Source organism: Euwallacea fornicatus, chromosome 5, assembly GCF_040115645.1.
Source record: "Euwallacea fornicatus isolate EFF26 chromosome 5, ASM4011564v1, whole genome shotgun sequence".
Lineage (NCBI taxonomy): Eukaryota > Metazoa > Arthropoda > Insecta > Coleoptera > Curculionidae > Euwallacea > Euwallacea fornicatus.
Genome location: NC_089545.1, coordinates 3,171,757 through 3,189,181, shown reverse-complemented (window position 1 = coordinate 3,189,181; position 17,425 = coordinate 3,171,757). Strand labels below are relative to the sequence as shown.

At 36.8% G+C, this 17,425-nt stretch overlaps 2 protein-coding genes across 3 annotated transcripts; one reads left to right on the top strand and one right to left on the bottom strand.

Annotated features, from left to right (window-relative positions):
* Nucleotides 1-63: 63 nt before the first annotated feature.
* Nucleotides 64-10,657, top strand: chn (charlatan). 2 transcript variants are annotated; one of them, XM_066282655.1, is made up of 5 exons: nucleotides 64-2,548; nucleotides 3,293-3,393; nucleotides 4,915-6,438; nucleotides 7,906-8,106; nucleotides 8,425-10,657. In XM_066282655.1, exons 3-5 carry the CDS (start codon nucleotides 4,952-4,954, stop codon nucleotides 9,680-9,682), a joined length of 2,946 nt encoding a protein of 981 aa, XP_066138752.1. In that variant the 5' UTR covers nucleotides 64-2,548; nucleotides 3,293-3,393; nucleotides 4,915-4,951; the 3' UTR covers nucleotides 9,683-10,657. The 2 variants fall into 2 exon arrangements, with proteins under 2 accessions (XP_066138752.1, XP_066138751.1); XM_066282654.1 differs by lacking the exon at nucleotides 64-2,548 and having other exon boundaries at nucleotides 2,571-3,393.
* A 780-nt stretch (nucleotides 10,658-11,437) lies between these two features.
* On the bottom strand, nucleotides 11,438-12,546 carry RpI12 (RNA polymerase I subunit RpI12). Its single transcript, XM_066282663.1, has 2 exons — nucleotides 12,069-12,546; nucleotides 11,438-12,007 (listed from the first exon to the last, which is right to left on the bottom strand). The coding sequence occupies exons 1-2, from the start codon at nucleotides 12,187-12,189 to the stop codon at nucleotides 11,766-11,768; spliced, it is 363 nt and encodes a 120-aa protein (XP_066138760.1). The 5' UTR covers nucleotides 12,190-12,546; the 3' UTR covers nucleotides 11,438-11,765.
* Between the last annotated feature and the right edge of the window lie 4,879 nt (nucleotides 12,547-17,425).

The following is a 17,425-nucleotide window of genomic DNA, read 5'->3' as shown; positions in this document are numbered from 1 at the left end:
GTGTTTACATTAAGCTTTCTGATTGGGCCATAATAGGGATTTCAATAGGGACGTAAACTGGTTTTTAATTAGAGAGCATATTGAATAAAAAATTAAATAATTTAAAATACCTTTATTTTGTAAATTAGAACTGTTTATCTGAACAATTTGGTGAATTAAAGATTTTCAGTTAGGGCCACTTAGAATTTTTAAAAAATAGGAAATTATTTTGATTATTTTAATTCAACTACAGGGGTTCAAAAAGATGATTTTGTATCAAACCTGGACATCCTACACAATATATTGAAGAGAAAATCGAATAATCTAAAAAGCTTTTAATTCTTTAAATTCAGCCTGCTAATCTGAATAATTTGGCGAATTGAATTAACCATTCGGGGAACCCAAGTTGAATCATAAATCTCTTCAAATTAATCCCCTAAATTGTTTCAATGAATTAGATTAAATAATAATTGAATTACGCATTCATGTTGTTCCATTGCCATCTTTCTTACTCATTCATATCCGAAAGAAGTTTATTGGTCAGTGTTAAGTACCTAGAAGTTCATAGTATTTAATCCAAATATTATCTAAATATTTAATGTGTAAATTAACAATAATTATTAAAAGTCATGTTCTCACATAATGTTCTATAGGTAGTTTAGAAAATCCTAAAATGGCAGGTTTCAGTGAGTGTAGATCACTCTCAAAAATTCTTTTTGTTAAATAACTACAGGGGAAATTCTAAAATGGTTGTGCTGGGTCTAAAAGCTCATATTAAATATAAAATTTTAGTGGACAAATGTTATTTATTTTTGCGGAAAACCTTCTGTAATCCACAATGCGCTCATGACGCAGTTTTCCATTAGAGACGATGCCCATTATATAGATGTACAATACTATATTTTGTCCACAGCCAGACATCTGTACTTTCCATACATGCTAAAAATCCATTTAAATAATTCGGTTAGAAGAAGCTGTTGCTGGTTACCTTTTAACGCTAAATTCTAATGTTAAACAGGCCACAAGTAAATGAACTTTTCTTACTTTTTCAAGGCCTTTCTCGTGTTCTGATTTACTTCTAGGGCTTCAGTGATTTACACATAATTAATTGATTTTGAGAAGAGCTTCTACTTAATTTGGTCCTAAATTACTAAATAATTAAGAGCATTATAATTATTTTGACTATTGCTGATGGGTAGTTGTGTTGAAACGTGAAATTCCTATATAAACTGTGGCGGCTGTTATACATATAGAAGTTTAATTAGGCCTGTTACGAAAGGAGGGTTATATGTATGTAGTTGAGGGGGCTTGGAACGTTTCGTGTCTATTACTAATGGAGCGTGATGGAAGACATATTTTATCAAACTGGTTATCATTTGTTGCACTGCGCGAATTAATAGGACTGATATCACGTGTTAACAAACATGTAAAATTTCTATATTTTTATAGTGATGAGCAAAATGGTTTATTTTTCAAATTTAGACACAATGCAACGATTTTTTCCATCCAAGCTAGTGACAATGTGCGGACTTAATGTCTTAACTAGTTATGAAATTAAGGCAAGGCACCTGAAATAGCAATATTGTTGTTCTTAGTTCTACAGATACGGTAGGCTACTTAAAAGAGTTCAAATATCTGCCTTTTTTTCTTCTGAATTCTTCATCGTAAGTAAAATTAGAAAAGACCACGCATAGAACTTATTAACAACTGGTATTTTGTATAACTCATGTCATATTTGCAGAACCTCGCTTCACTCTGCAGAATTTTACTCGTTACACAAAACTATTTATTTTCTAACGGAGTATATCTGCAAATAGATATTTCTAAAATATTTTTCCCAGGAACATGAGCCATCAGTAATGCAAAAATCTCTTATAGCGCGGCAAAATATAGATAATATGTTGCTACATTCGTCGCTTCCATCAAATAACAAGAAAACGCAGTAGTATGTCGAATGCAATTTTGAAGGAAAGTGCATGACCAATAAAATTAATTCGTGCGAGTGGTTTCTAAAACGTGTCAATCTATTATTATAGCCGTTGGCGAATTTGTGAGAAGAACGATGCCATAGCACTCGTTCCATAGTCTTTGATCGGGACTGGGGGATGAGTAGGTAGGGGTGAAGGGGTCAGCGCCGGCATCAGTGACGGGGTTCAAACAAAACAAATCGTCAATTCGCTACGAGGGATGACCCACATTGTATTGCAAAAGAATTAATTATTTTCGTCACTCGACTGAAACACTCTTTTTTACATATATAAAATCATTCATTTTTAATGCGACGAAGTTATAGGCTCTAGTGGTCTACTTCTCCTTCAAAATCATTCATTCAAACACCCACACAAACACTAATAAAAATCATTGGTAGAATGTGAGGTCAAATATGTTTCTGACTTTCTGTGTTTGGACTCAAATAGGGAGTTCGTGCAACTTTAACTTTGTTCGACCAGGAAAACGGGTAACTCCAGATCATCAAGAAGAGCCAAAAATATGTGCAAGTGGTCTCGATTTTCCATTCTGCTGGAACAGATTTAGTATCCATGGATCATAAGAGAGTATCAAAATATAGGTATATTCCAGATAAGTATTGAATTTTATAATCCAATTTCTCAGCTTAATTTAATTTTTTATGTTTTCTGGTGACTCCCAGGAAATTAGCCTGAGTGGGAATGTCTTTAAACGTAACATATTCGGAGGAAATTTTGAAATAATCTTCCTTCAAGCTTGTAAACTTGCAATTGGTGTAATTTTTTAGTAAAAGAATTTTGACAAGGCGTAATTAAAACATTCCATTACGATAACCGTTCTATGAATTTTGTACACGTTGAGGAGACCATTTTTAGTAATTATCACCAGATATAGGTGTGATCTGTGTTTCTTTAAATTAAGTTTACACCGATAGTACGTTTTAGAGAGTCCTCGTATAAAGTGGGGGAGTCAAGTTGGGGGCGCAATCGACCCCGGACGCCCCTGCATGTGCAGAAGAAGCCGCGCCACCGCACCGGGGATGGCTGCAGGGCGGCAAGCAGGCGATGCGGGGTGGGGGTGGGGGGGGCCAGCCACCCCATCGGGTCGCGGGCAACGGGTGCCGCAGTATTGGGTGGGTCAGACAACGCAACGATCCTGTACAGGGCCACACGGCCCTGCATACACCCCCAAACGCACCCTTCACGCATCTAAAATAATCGATTTTCGCTAATTGCGCCCCCCGAACAATTTTTATGTGTAATTAGTGCTGTGTACTTAGAGTGCATCGTTCAATCCTAAAATTTCATATTGCAATATGATTTTCATTTGGAAACTGATTTTTCAGTTCTACGCTTCAAGGCTGGAATGCAAGGGTGGATCATAGTCCGGGGCGATAAGAGCTGTGTTCGCCTCTTGGTTGACAATCGAGATAAATCGTACATGCACGTAAGTTCGGAATTATGTATTTCATTCGCTTTAGTACAAGAGCATTTACTCTCTGTGATGGATTCTCGTCAGCATAAAAGTGACAACAGTGCAACTGTCATTTTGACGGAAAAACTGCTCAATTGGTTTCAAAATGTCACTACTGTCAAATAAACATTTTCCACCAATCACCAATGGAATTCTATAATGCATATTTTTTTATGCCCATCGTTCACCATTAAAATTGTACTATTTGGCAAACATATATGCATCTACAGGGTGTATGTGTATCCATTACATCTAGAAATATTGAAAAAAATACATTTTTGGTTTAACGATTTTATTTTTTCGTGGCTTTATATTAAAGGTAGTTTTCAGGGTAATTGATACTTCATGACAACCGCTTTTCGCACTCTACCATGTGGTTCCGAAGCTTCGGTTTTTCTACGACCATCATCGACTTATTTTTTTTTATGCGGTCCTGAATTTTGTGAATTGCATCCTAAGCCTCCTTTTTATCCTGATTTCAGTGGCGCATGACACTGAACGACTTTATTGCTTATTAAATCAGATTTTGATGCACGTATTAATTTGCGCTATTACGGTCCTGCCTGTAACTATAGCTATTTTTAATATATTTATTATTTAGCATTGTGCTCGATTAAATTAAAAAAAAAATGTGGGTTGTATTATTAATTTAATTGAATAATGAATAAATCAGGCAACTCTTTTCCCGTGTCGTTCATTCTTATGAGGGACACCTTATATATTCTGCCCAAACAATTCTAAACATACGACACCAAAGTGTTTTATAGGAGATCTGTCGCCTTCAGCTTGGCTTATATTTTGGCATATATCGTGTTACGGAGTCGGTTAACTGAGGAAAGTTCCAAGCAATTTTTCCCAGATCCCAATGCACATATAAACAAACATGTCTGTAGCGCACGTTAATAAATCAAACTTTTTGGAAACTATACATGCGATAAGGGAATGTTCTGCTTCTATTTGTACAAATGTAAGAAATAATTTATATTTTTCACAAATTAATAAGTCTACACAAAAAAAAATAGAAAAATGTGTTTTTTTTCTTGCGGTCTCGTAGTAACGCGTCTGATTATATGTACACGATAGACCATAAAAGCGGGGCCGTAATTACTTTTTTTTAAATCAATACTTTGCCGTGTTTTTTTTTTCTAATTTGGAACGGTTATGACTGCTTTACCGCATTGCCAACAGTTTGATTACTGCTGGGGTTATTTTTTCTCTATGGTGTCGGTTATGGGCACATCCCATACAAGATTAAAAGAACATTGCGAGGAATTTTCAGACGATTCACGTATTCTAACTGATTTGATATCATCCCGAAAGTTTCTGGCTAATGTCGTAAATCCGGCCGACTTAATAATAATTAATATTATTAATAATTCAAGTTCAACGGAAAATTCGCTTCACATTTGCCATCCAATTTAAATTAATCTTTTGAGCTCCCTGTATAACGTACATTTTTTCATGCCCTTATCGAATATTTCACTCTTATTTTAGGAACCATTCTCAGCTTTGCCTCTTTTGACTGAAAACTATGGAGGTAGCAATGCCAATGACAGGCAGTGCCATTGATTGCTACGAAGACATGTTCAAGGAAATCACAAGGAAGCTCTATGGGGAAGATGGTATTCCCGACCTTTCGACAACCGAAAGAATACCTTCCACCGGAACCGACAGAGGTTTGACCCCTATCGACTATGAAGTGGACGCTCCCATGTTAAAGCATGAGGATCACTTGACGGCGTTCGGGTTGGCCGCCCTCATGCAGAACGGATTTCCGACAACAGGAATTTTAAACACCACTTTTCCTTCCCATAAAAATACTACCATGGGTTTGGCCTTGACCACTTCTCCCTTGCTGGAAGACAAATGGCTGAACAGTGAGGAATCTTTGCAGTGGACTCAGTCGAAGATTGCTACTTACAATCCCGCGCAGAAGTTGTTCAGATGTTCTGACTGTGAGTCTGTGGGCTACCTCAATAGAGTGGCGGAACATTGGTTGGGAACCCACTCAAATTTAAGGGCATTTCACTGTCCGCAATGCTCGTATGAGAGTGCTTGGGCGAGGTGTGTTCGCATACACTTAGGGCGTCAGCACAATATTAACATCGAAGAGTCTTGCGACGCTTTGACCAAAGACAATCCTGTACTTCAAGATATAGTAAAATTCCTACAGAGGTTGAAAAATAAACTGGACAACGGCGGAGGTTCTAGTACAAATAAGACAACCTCGACAAGTATGGTGTCTGCAGACGAATATCAAAGTATCACTGCATCTAGTTCAGTGCAAGGTAGCTTAACTCCGACTGCTACTAGCCTGTCAACGAGTAATTCGGAAGCTGCAGCTGTGTCAAATAAACGGTACAGCTGCACATATTGTCCCTATGCCACCGATCGACGAGATCTTTTTACCCGGCATGAAAACATCCATAGGGAAGAAAAGCCATTTCAGTGCTATGTGTGTCAAAAACAGTTCAACAGAGCTGACCACGTAAAGAAGCACTTCTTAAGAATGCACAGGGACCATCCGTACGATTTAAATCGCATTAGACGTCATCCCCCCAAAAACGCATCAGGAATGAGCTACTATCAAAAGTACAACTCAGCATCAACGGTAGTGCAGCCGGATGCTCTGAGCACTTTATCCACCATTAGTTCGTTAGCAATACCCGGTTTCAATGGATTATCCAGAAACCCCTCGTCAGTACCAGGCATTCGCCAATCGGATGTGAAAGTTCTAAGTAAACCTGCAACGATTACGTCAAAGACCGGCAAAAAGAAGGGTGAGAAGAGGTTCACATGTTGCTATTGCTCATGGTCAGGAGTGGACAATTGGTGTTTGAAACGTCACATGAACACCCATCTCAAGCCTTTCGTTTGCGGGCTTTGTGACTACAAGGCGGCGAGGTCGGAGAGGTTGGCTACTCACGTCTTAAAAGTTCACAACAAGAGAGCGTGTGCGAAATGTAGCTTTCTGGCTGATGATCTTACGCAGCTCACGTCACACCAACAGGAACATCAGTAAGTATATGGGGCACCTCTGTCCTACGGTCAATTCGCGTTTCAAATGTCTATGCTCTTTGCAAACAAAATACAGACCCGATTGAGGTGCGGCTTACAGTTTTTCATGCTCTCATTGGTAGTTGAGAACATAAAATCTTTATTGCCGTTAGTCATTTATATCGCCATGGCGAAACCACGCCGCTATGGTTAATCGCGCAGCATTGGTTAAGTTAAACCGAGTTTAATATTTCAAGAATTTTTAGTCTAGTATTATTTACATTTTAATAGACCGTATCGTTCGTAACCGACAATGATAGTGGACAAAGTGTGATATTGTCGTTTTTTATAGGCATTATTTTCAGAGACAGTTGGTCTCTTGCCTGCGGCTCCGAACGTAAAAGTGCCCCCTTAGGGAATGAATGACGATCGTAAAAAGCTCGTATAATAATATACTATTAATTAACAGTAGATATGAGAGAGTTGTAATAAAACGTAATTATTAGATAATAACAGAACAATTTTATTTCTTTTATAAATTTTTCAATGGGTGGTCTATGCTCAATACGTGTTAGTATATTTTTAATCTAAAAGATTGAAACCGTTAATTAATAAATGTAAATAAATTATTATTATTTCTTTTTTGGTGTTCTTTCCACAAAACAACGGCTTGGACAAAAAAAAATTAGCTTTATTTTTTCATGGATTTGTTTATTTTCTCGTCACGTGCGATAGGTTATTGAACTCGGGAGACCAAGCAGGAAGCGAATTCGGTAAAAACTCGTATAGAAAAAATAAAACTAGTTATTAACGCGCAAAGATACAACGTTTTATCTCCAATCTAACCATACCATTTTGTCAAATCATACTATTAATTATAGTATTTTTTCATACATGTGAAGAACTACTGGAAATTTTCTTAATCTCATAAGTGCATTAGATTGAGAAGGTAATTGCGATACTTAGCAACAATTTAACCAATGCTCTATCTCTGTGCAGGGTGTTTCGAATTTCTCAAAACCCTCGATTACATAGTTTACAATGAGGACTTCAGGAATGTAGTTGTGTGAGAGTTTATGTCACAGCTTCACCGTTTCATTATAGTTTAGGTAATAAGTTAAACGTCGCCTTCGCCATTTTCGCGCCTTCACCATTTTGCACCCTTATCATTTTAACACAGCTCAACCGCACTATAAACGTGCACGACAAGAAATTGTTAAGTTAAATTTCTTCGACTTCAACCCAACCGAAGGCGATAATCTTTTTCTTTAATTCCTGTCCTCGATTTCAATAAACACCTTGCTTTGCGTTACTGCATTTCAAACGCTAAATAACCATTTTATGATTAATATAATTTTTTTTAAATTGCGAAATCGCTGTTTCAATGCATTTGCAGGTGTATGAGAGACGCCAGATAGCCACCTACACATTAAAGTACAGGCATTTGGCGTTCACTTTATAGAATTATCTAATGTGCTGATATTTCAGCCCCCTGGAATCAAGAAATCGAGCCTTAACGGGCATATCTGCAACTAGTTCATCAGCCAGTAACATTGTTAGTACTTCAGCAAGCACTAACATTCTAAGAGCTAATGGTTTCAACAGTGGTTCGTCTACCCCTACCGCCACTATTACTTCTTCAAATAGTACAAACAACAATACGAACAGTAGCACCTCATCTATATCCAGGTAAACTGTTAGATCATTATTGCAACTCGACTTGAAGAATAGGGAGAATTTCGTTCACCACCAGTTTTACATTTAAAATCAGGTATTTCAGTATTAAGTAAACGCTATAATTATAGTAAAACACTGGCAGATTCTGTTAATATCTAAGATTAAAAAGTTCTTCACATGCGTCGCAAAAACGTAGCACTTGATTGACAATTATGTTAGTAGAGCACTCTGAGATTAAAAAAAAAAACTGCACTTGGTCCTTTTTAATCCCAGATGCATTCATGCATATTTCCCTAAAAACACCCATTATATTACATGTGATTATTTCAGCCAATCTCAAAACCTAACAATCAAAAATTCGGACCTCTCGGTTGCGGCGGCCCAAATACTGCAACACAATCGTTTTCTTCAAAATGAAGTAAAGTCTTGGAAGTGTCAAGTCCCCAAACAACACGGAGCAGCCCGTCTGTTTAATTACATGGAGGCAAACGACAGTTCTGATCAAGAGACTGAGTCTCAGTCGAGGACAAACACCGCTGAGGATATGAGCAGGGTAAATTTAAATCACAGGATCCAGTCGGATTTTCTTGAGGCGGGAGGTGTGGAAGTCGGCCACCCAGAAGCAGAAGAAGAAGTTGGAGGAGAAGAAACGGAGCTTCCCTTGTTCGTCTGCCAGACGTGCGGGTGCGAATTTGAGGATGATTTGTCATTGGAGACGCATCAGTACACGCATCGCCACGTCACCGCATCTCCCGCCAAAAGTGAGGATATCAAAGAAAATGTTGATCCTTCAAAGAAATATTCTTGTAAATTATGTGATGCTGCTTTTGAAAACCAGGGTAACATTATCACACATATGGCAGTGCACACGAACTTGATTGCCAAGCCGGTAGTGCTACCCTCACCACTGAGCCATTGCAAGCGTAGCAGAAAACAAACCAAACCCAAGAAAGTGGTGATTCCTTATTGGGATTGCGACGAGGTGGAAGTTCTGAGACATTTGAATGGCAAACTTAGAAAATGGAAGGGATATTTGACATCTGATGGCTCCGCTGGCATTAGCAAGCTCGTCGACAAGTACATGGCGCAGTTGGTCACGCGACGAGGATTGACGTGTAAAATTTGCAGGCAACCGGGTATCAGTCGCTATCATACTAAAATATCTCTCGCTTTGCACTATTATTGGAAGCACTCGAGAAAGAGGTTCTTTTGCGAGCACTGCAATATGCATTTTAAACATAGGTACCAGACTATCTTGCATTCCAGCAGAGTTCATACAGAGAAGAGCCAGCCGCTGCCTCCCCCCACTCCACCTCAGAATAACAAGATCAACGTGATAAGCAATCTCACGGTGGCATTGCCTCATCAATTGAAAGATGCCACTCACGTTGCTTTGGAAAATGTCGCTGCTACCGACATCACATCGTTTACGAATTTTTTTAATGGATCCCATAGTGTCACTGTACCTGATGCTAATCTGTCAAATGCCCATAAATTGGGGATGTCATTTTTTGACCACTCGTTCATTCAGAATAATGTCGTCAATACTCATATGCCCATTATTATACCCACGTTTCAGCCTAATTAGGTTTGGAAAATGTGATGGGTGTTTCTAAAACAAATTCGTCTACTATGATAATTGGAGACTTCAAAAATCAACTTATTCTCTCAGCCCCAACTAACCAATTAACAGCAATTTGACAAGATTCATATTTATGCAGCTTCATTCATTCCATAGCATCTCCACCGTGTAGCTTATATTATGAATTTTTAAACCGTTTTTTTATGACGTACTTATCTAATGACAGTTGTTTACTACTTCCGGTTAAACCGGAAGTGACGTCACCTTTACTATTATTTCAATTTAACTACAGGTCATCCAAAACGGACCAAGATATTTTTTGTTTGAAAAATTGGGAAAGTATTTAGGGCGAACCACCTTTTAGAAACACCCAGTAAATATAGATACAGTTAGTTTTTGGTTGTTTATCAATTTCCTTACTAAAAGGAATTGAAACGAATTTAAATTTACTATCTATAACAAAATGTTTTTGTGCAGTGAGCTTGACACCAAAAAAAAATCGATCAAAAAGTGACCTTCCAAAACTGTTTGCATAAAATATTTCTGTAGGACGGTAGTGTTGCCGAATGTTTAAAATATATTTTATTATTGTAGCATACTAAAGGCGTAGTTGAATGTTCGGTGATGCGAGAGATACCATAGTTTTTATAAAAACAATTATTATACGGAAATATAGACCTTAAGTCGGAATTGACCTAATAATTGAGGAAATTATTAGGTTCTCCAGTGCAATATGTTTAGTTTTCATTGTTAGCTGTTCCTTATCGTTATTTTTCCTAGTTAAGACTATTATTATTGGTAGCTTTCCGAGAAATGATCTAACTTGAATAGTACAAATGAAACATCATATTGATTCTCTTCAAAATGGTGCATTTAAATGTTATATTGTTTGCTATTTTTGTTAATCCTTCTTTGGCTGTCATTAATCTATGCGTTTCCGTATTTATTAAAAATAAACGCCACCAGTATATGTAAATGTGACCTGCTTCATAGGTTATTTATTCTCATATTCCCTAGTAAAAATCTAACTATAAAGGGTGTTGGTTAAAAAAAAATCCCAGGTAGGACTTGAAATATCAGATGCATGCCTTGCATAAATTCGTCTGTTACCTATTATCCATGTTAGATGTTTCATGGTAATAGTATCTAAATGGCTTAACCAAGTTCTTACGTTTATAGTTCACCGTCTGTTGCCAGGTCTTTTTAATGATGACATATTACATATTTACTTATTTGGGTGTTTTTTGATATCTAAATTTATCGTTCTGGGTAAAACAAGTTACTTCAACATAACCCTCATATTCCTCACTAATGTTTTATTGTCTATATTGAACATACTCATATAGTATTATATACTATGCAAAAGATTAGTCAATATCTATCTTCGTTCGTAATAAAAAATGCACTATCGAACTCCGTAGGAGATGATCATTCAAAAAGTCTTTTGTATTAGGTGATAGTCGTTAGATGAATCAAATTGGTACCAATCTTGTAAAGAGCTACAGGCTTGGTTCTAAAAATTCAAGCAAAATATCAGATGTTATCAGCTGTAATTCAGAGGCTATAACTGTTAGATAATTGAAATAAAAATCTCATTTAGAAGTAGGGTTGTCAGTACTGCTTGGAGCAAGTATCAAAATTAATGAGACAAATGTTATAAGAAATCTTGCATAGGCATTAAAAGAAGAGTTGATCATTTGATAGTAATGAAAATTCCCATTCCGAGGTTTACTATTTTATCCTCAAACATAAAACTGCGAGTTGCATTAAAAAATTTACTATATTCCATTTTGCCAAAAATACATTCAATGGAATACCTTTGTAGGACAAAAGAACTTTTCAGCATCGCTGGGGCTTAACATTTTGATTAGTGATTATGATACAAAATTCGTTATTAATTTTAATGAATAAATATATCATTATTATGTTTACAGTGTATAACATATTATGAATATATTTCAAGAGGCAAAGTACTCTGCAAAATTAATCTAAAAATGTTAACAGATGACCCATGGCCAAGAATGCACCATTATTGATATATGTACAGAGTGGCAATGAGAAACTATTTCACATTGGTATACTAAGTAAATTATGAATTCTCACTTTCTTTAAATTTACATTTAGTACATGTATAAAATACAGTCTGCCCTTCATCTGCAGACCTAAGCTGCAATGTTGCATAAGACATCTTTTCATTGCCACATTTGGGACATTTTCTTTCCACAACTGGTCCTTCTTCTTCACCCTCTCGATCAATTTGTTGTCCTAACCTAGTTGATTGTGAGTTGAAGTGTATCGTATAGTGAACTGCTGAATTTCTGTCAATTAGAACTGAAATATTGGTCAGTTATATTACGTGCCTTTATTTATATGAATTAAGGATATGCCTTACTATCAGGGATAAACACTTTAGAACACGTATAACATGTTACGTCTCCAATATCTCTCAGGGGAGGCAGAATTGCGCCACAGTCACTGCAAAATCCTGCCACTTTTTTAAAAGTCTTGGACATTTTTAACTGAGGATATTCTCCGTATGCGAATAACGTTTAAGAAATAAAATTTTAAGTTTTAAAAATAAAAAGGAATTTTGAATTTAAGGTTAGGTTAACATAACACATGTTTATAAAACATTGGTCGCGTTCAGTAGACTCAACAGCAGTACATTCGTTGTGATTTGATTGTACTAAGTGCCACGCCATGCTTAAAGTACATTTAGGGATGGAACTGACGTCACTCTTACTTCGAATTTTAAAGCCGTACAACAGATGGAAATTGTATAGTACCTTTGTTGGATTGGCATCGGTACTTTGAAGCACAGAACAGCATGGGAGAACAGAATGCATAATCGCTTGTCTGCAGTGTTTCGAGCCGGAATTGGAATATGATACAAGTTCTGAAAAAGATTCCATTGTCCCTGATGACGCGTAATAAATTCGACAACTCAGGAGCGTGTCGTCAACGAAACTGATAAAGCAATTAATGTTTTCCATGGTTTCATTGCTAACAACTAAAAGTGTACATTTAAATGAATGACGAATTTAAATCTGACCTAAATTAATATTGCTAAATATAAATTTAGAGGGAAACGAGTCTTAGAACGGACCAAAATTCTAAAACTGCGCGCAAAAAAAATGGAGCGATATAAATTTTTCTTCTGACGTTTCATCATAAAGCTATCATTAATTTTATATGTTTTGCCTAAATGCATAAAACATGATTAGAAATTGTGAGGAATGCAGCTCCGTATTAGTTATTTTTTCGGTAAAGAACAAAACCCATAATTAAAACATAAATTTTGATATAATTATGCGGTAAAAATCAGAACTGTTTGACTTCTGACAACGAATGAAATGAGAACTTTAATGGAAAACAATGACAATTGTCAAAGATCTCAATGTCATCGGAAATGGTCAATCATTCGTCCGATTGAAGGTAAAAGCGGTGCATCAAATTCATCGAAAAACATCAGGACCGTATTTGAAAAATTTAAATTTATGCTGGGACATTCGTTATAAACAATAAAACGTCTGAACAAGGGTCGTTATTTTTAATGTGAGTTAAAGTTATCGCGAGAAGGCCCTTGAATATCTTGAATATTAACGCTACCGAAAAATAAAATAATTTGTCTAAATAAGTTGAAATTTAAAAATTTGTTCCGATGTCTCTGGATGTAATTTTGTTGAACCTTCAATTTAGACACTTAACCGAGGCTGTATCTTCTGCTATTTCCTAAATCCCCATACTAGCCCGCCTTATATTGGACACAGTGTATACGTAATGGTTTACTTTTAAATGGTCATTGACTGAACAGCATTTTTCTAATTACGCCGATTTCGCCTTCCAATATCAACAAAGTAAGCCATAAAAACAGCAATTTCCCACATATAGAGCCCATGAGGTTTCTTATTGTATATCCCATTTCGACCACGTGTTTGCGATCATAAATGCGACAGGCCGGACGTCTTGGTTCTTATGACTTTCACCGTTGTCTGATAAAACATCCCAGCTGTTGCTAACGACGGCCACAAATCCACATAATATAAAACTCTCGTTATTTGTGTCATATAAGAAAATTACATAATTACCAAAAAAACTAATAATAAGAAGAATATAGGTAGGTACAGGGCCGGCCTTAGCAAATCTGGTACAGGGCCGTCACTGGGTAGATACTGTATCTACTTACTTACGCTAAATCATACTCAGCCCACTCGTAACTGAACAGAATGACGATCGCGTAGTTGGTTATCTCACAAATTTAGTAGGTGACTTGTTGCAGTACAAGTTTTTTCGCAGGAACCAACGCCAAGTGCCAAGCCTGGAAAGTACCAATGAGAGCACCTAATGGACGTGCCTTATATTAGCTATCTATGTAACCAGTAAGGATATGCACCGTTTTGTGTAACTGTTGCAATTTCGGATAACAAGCGAAGCAAGGTTTCGCAATATGCATCAAATTCTTGAGAATGGCATTTCCTAATGAGACCCCTACACGATTTCTTCTAATTTTGCTCCACAATAAAACTATGAAAATATATACAGATTTGAATATGTTCAGGTGACTTCCCACATCTACAGAATTGCAGCAGCTGTTATAGTTGCTGATATTCTTGATTTACTCAGTTACGGAACTACCTGCTTCCATTACGTAACTAGTTGCGAAATCAAACCCGGGATTCAGCTTACGAAAAGGGCCGCTGTGGGAAGATGAATGTATTTTTGCACTCACGCGTTAACGTTTCCCAATCTTAAACCAACCTCTTTAGCTCTTTTACTGAAGGCACTGATTGGGGATCAATATGACTGAAGATACGTTTCTACTTAAGATTCTGACTGAATCCCTGAAAATGACTCAGCGAGATCGACCAGTAAGAACCCGACTATAGAACGTCTTTCAACAACTTTTTCTAAATTTACTGACTGGCGTGAAGTCCATTATGCCTCACTCTAAGCCCGCACTGTAAATTCCCTTTGGCAGTAACTTGTAACTTACCTACACACTATCCTAACAATTATTATAACCGTCAATTCATTCTAGTCTGGGTAAATTGCTGAATTCTGCCGGTCGTTACTTCTAATAAAACACAATGTTTCTCATTGTAGTCATTTCCATTATTTTAAAGAGAGATAAAATTAATCACCGCTTTTCACCGTGCGCAATTATTTACTCCTAGACAAGACAGCTCGCTGCGATTAATCACTATCTCGACTCTGATAAATTCACGTAAGAAGTTCTTAAGAGTAAACAATCGCGAAACTCGGAGGATGGATTAGGGATGACTATTAATCTTGCTATGCCTCATAGAGATAGAGAACTTCATTTATGAAAGACCATTTTAATGTATCTTTACAGCTGTGATTGTTGAGAGAGCCCGCCGTCAGCTTATCACCTTATGTCGAGTAGGCGCACGCTGAGCGAGATTAGGAACAGCGCAGAAGAAGGTAATTATTATGAAAATGCTAATGAGCTTCACGTTGAAAGAAATGGCTTGTCGGTGTCATCTTTTCTTGTTCCCATTTATCAAAAAGTTAGATATCTTAATAGGTTTTTGCCTACCTGGTTAATAATATTAATAGTTGTAGATGAGCATGGAACCAAGTTGTAAGAATGTTAGATTATTTCACTTCTATAACGCCTTCCATTGGATTTAGTGCCTCGAATTCGACTTGGGAATCCATTTTCTGAATGGCTCAAACCAAACTTAGCCTATAATGAAACATGTCTGTTGACACCTTATAAACCAAATGTACTCATATGAGCACATGCATATTTTTGGTACTTTTCAATCTTTTGTTCAAAGTACATAATTATATGTGAAAAAATGTGTTTGGTACTTACTGTTGCAACTCACAAGTACCGAATAGCACAGATTTTTTGGAAAAAACCGTTTGAAATTTCCCTCACACACACATAAGTATGGTAAAAATGTACAAGTTGGCGGTTATTTACCCGAATGGAAGTTTGAACCTGCTGATTCGGAGAGTATTTAGTGAAATTATGTGTTTGAGCGAATAAATTTAGTATTTATTTGCTAAAATTTAGGATTTTTGCGGAGGTCAATATGGAATAAAAGCGGTCCGGTATCGCAAAATAATCTGCGTTTTTGAAGGCGGAAGCAAGGAGCTCCGAAATGCCTCAAAGGTGCTTTAAATCGGTGTCCTTTGTTTGAGAAATAAAGGGATGCAAGAAAATTGCACGATACAACCTCTTTTCATCCGCCATAAAGTCTTCCACAGAGTACTTTGTCCTCGAATGAAGTAATCACCTTCTCTACGATTTCCTGTAGGATTATTTAGAATTATAGGCATAATGTTATATCATAGAAAGAGGAAACACTGGAATAATTTACTCAATTATAAACGGGAGGGTACGAACAATGTACAGTGGAACACATGACTTATGGCGAATAACCAAAAGCAGTGCTCGCTCGTTTTTCACTGGGTCTAGTGATTTATGGAACGCGCCGGGTCACTAATGACGTAAATTTTTCACGACCGCCTGAAATATGATGCGGTCTGCGGATTCCGAGAGACCCATGTCTGTAATTCGACGTGATTTAGGGGCAGAGGTGACAATTTCGTTATTTTTACCAGGTTTGCTGCATTTTATTGTAATGACAATATTACAGCATTCCATTTAATCAATTTTAAGCACCGCTCCATTAAGACCAATGAAAATAATTTGTATCCTTTTATAATTTGCATGAATAAATGTTCCATTCATCTGTTAAACTTGGCACTGCGTCAATATGACTCTCATGAACCAATCACCATCGCATTACGCGGCAATCTGTACTGGTGTAATTTTAATAATTATTATCGGTTAATTACACTCGTGCAGATGATCAATTTCACTATGATAAAGAACTCAAATATTTCGATTTTGTAAATCTACGTGAAATATTTGATGCATTAACCAAGTTTTCTCTCAGTAAATACGAAAATTAAACACTGCATCGCACTGGTGGATAGTTATGTTTTCAACCCATGAATTACCCTGACAATTTCTTCATGAATTAATTCGTGAGTTAATCATGAATATCTCGATGAAGGCTGCTGGTTTCACACTACCTTATGAGCTCGTGAACCGGGATTAAATTTCTGCACCATTGTCAGTTTCCCCAGTTACTACCGATGAACCTTTTTTTAATTTTATTTTTTAGAATTGAATTTTTTAAGTGCTTTTTAAGTGCGAAAATTAGCACATACTTTAATGCGTCAATAACCTCGTACGTTAATTTACGTCAAAATTGTCAGTGTAAACGGAGTTTTACATACATGAATTAATTCACAAAGCGTCTTCGCGCTGAAATTCATAAATAAATTATTAGGAACTAAACATGATACTATATAAAAGGCTGTTTGGTATATTTCACTAGATATGCAAATTAATGTGTTAATTGGGAATGAACTTGTAAAATACTACCTTGGAGCCATAGCCATGTGGCAGTCCAGGAGCTCGTACAGGTAGCTAGCCACCCATTAACCCATGCAAGGAGACCGCGAAATAGTAAATAAGATTACTGTCCTTTTTGTCGCGAGGAAAGTCTTCAAAAAGACACCCGGCCTAGTGCTCTGGCGGCCACTTTGAAAGAACCTTGTCCGTCTCCTAAATTGTCCCTGAGAAATACAACGTCAAGGTTGGAAAGGTTTGCCACTTGCTATTATCTGGTCAACCCATCTACTAGACTAAAGTAAATATGAAATTAAAAGTACTTAACTGTAAAAACTCGAGCCGCCTATAATCGT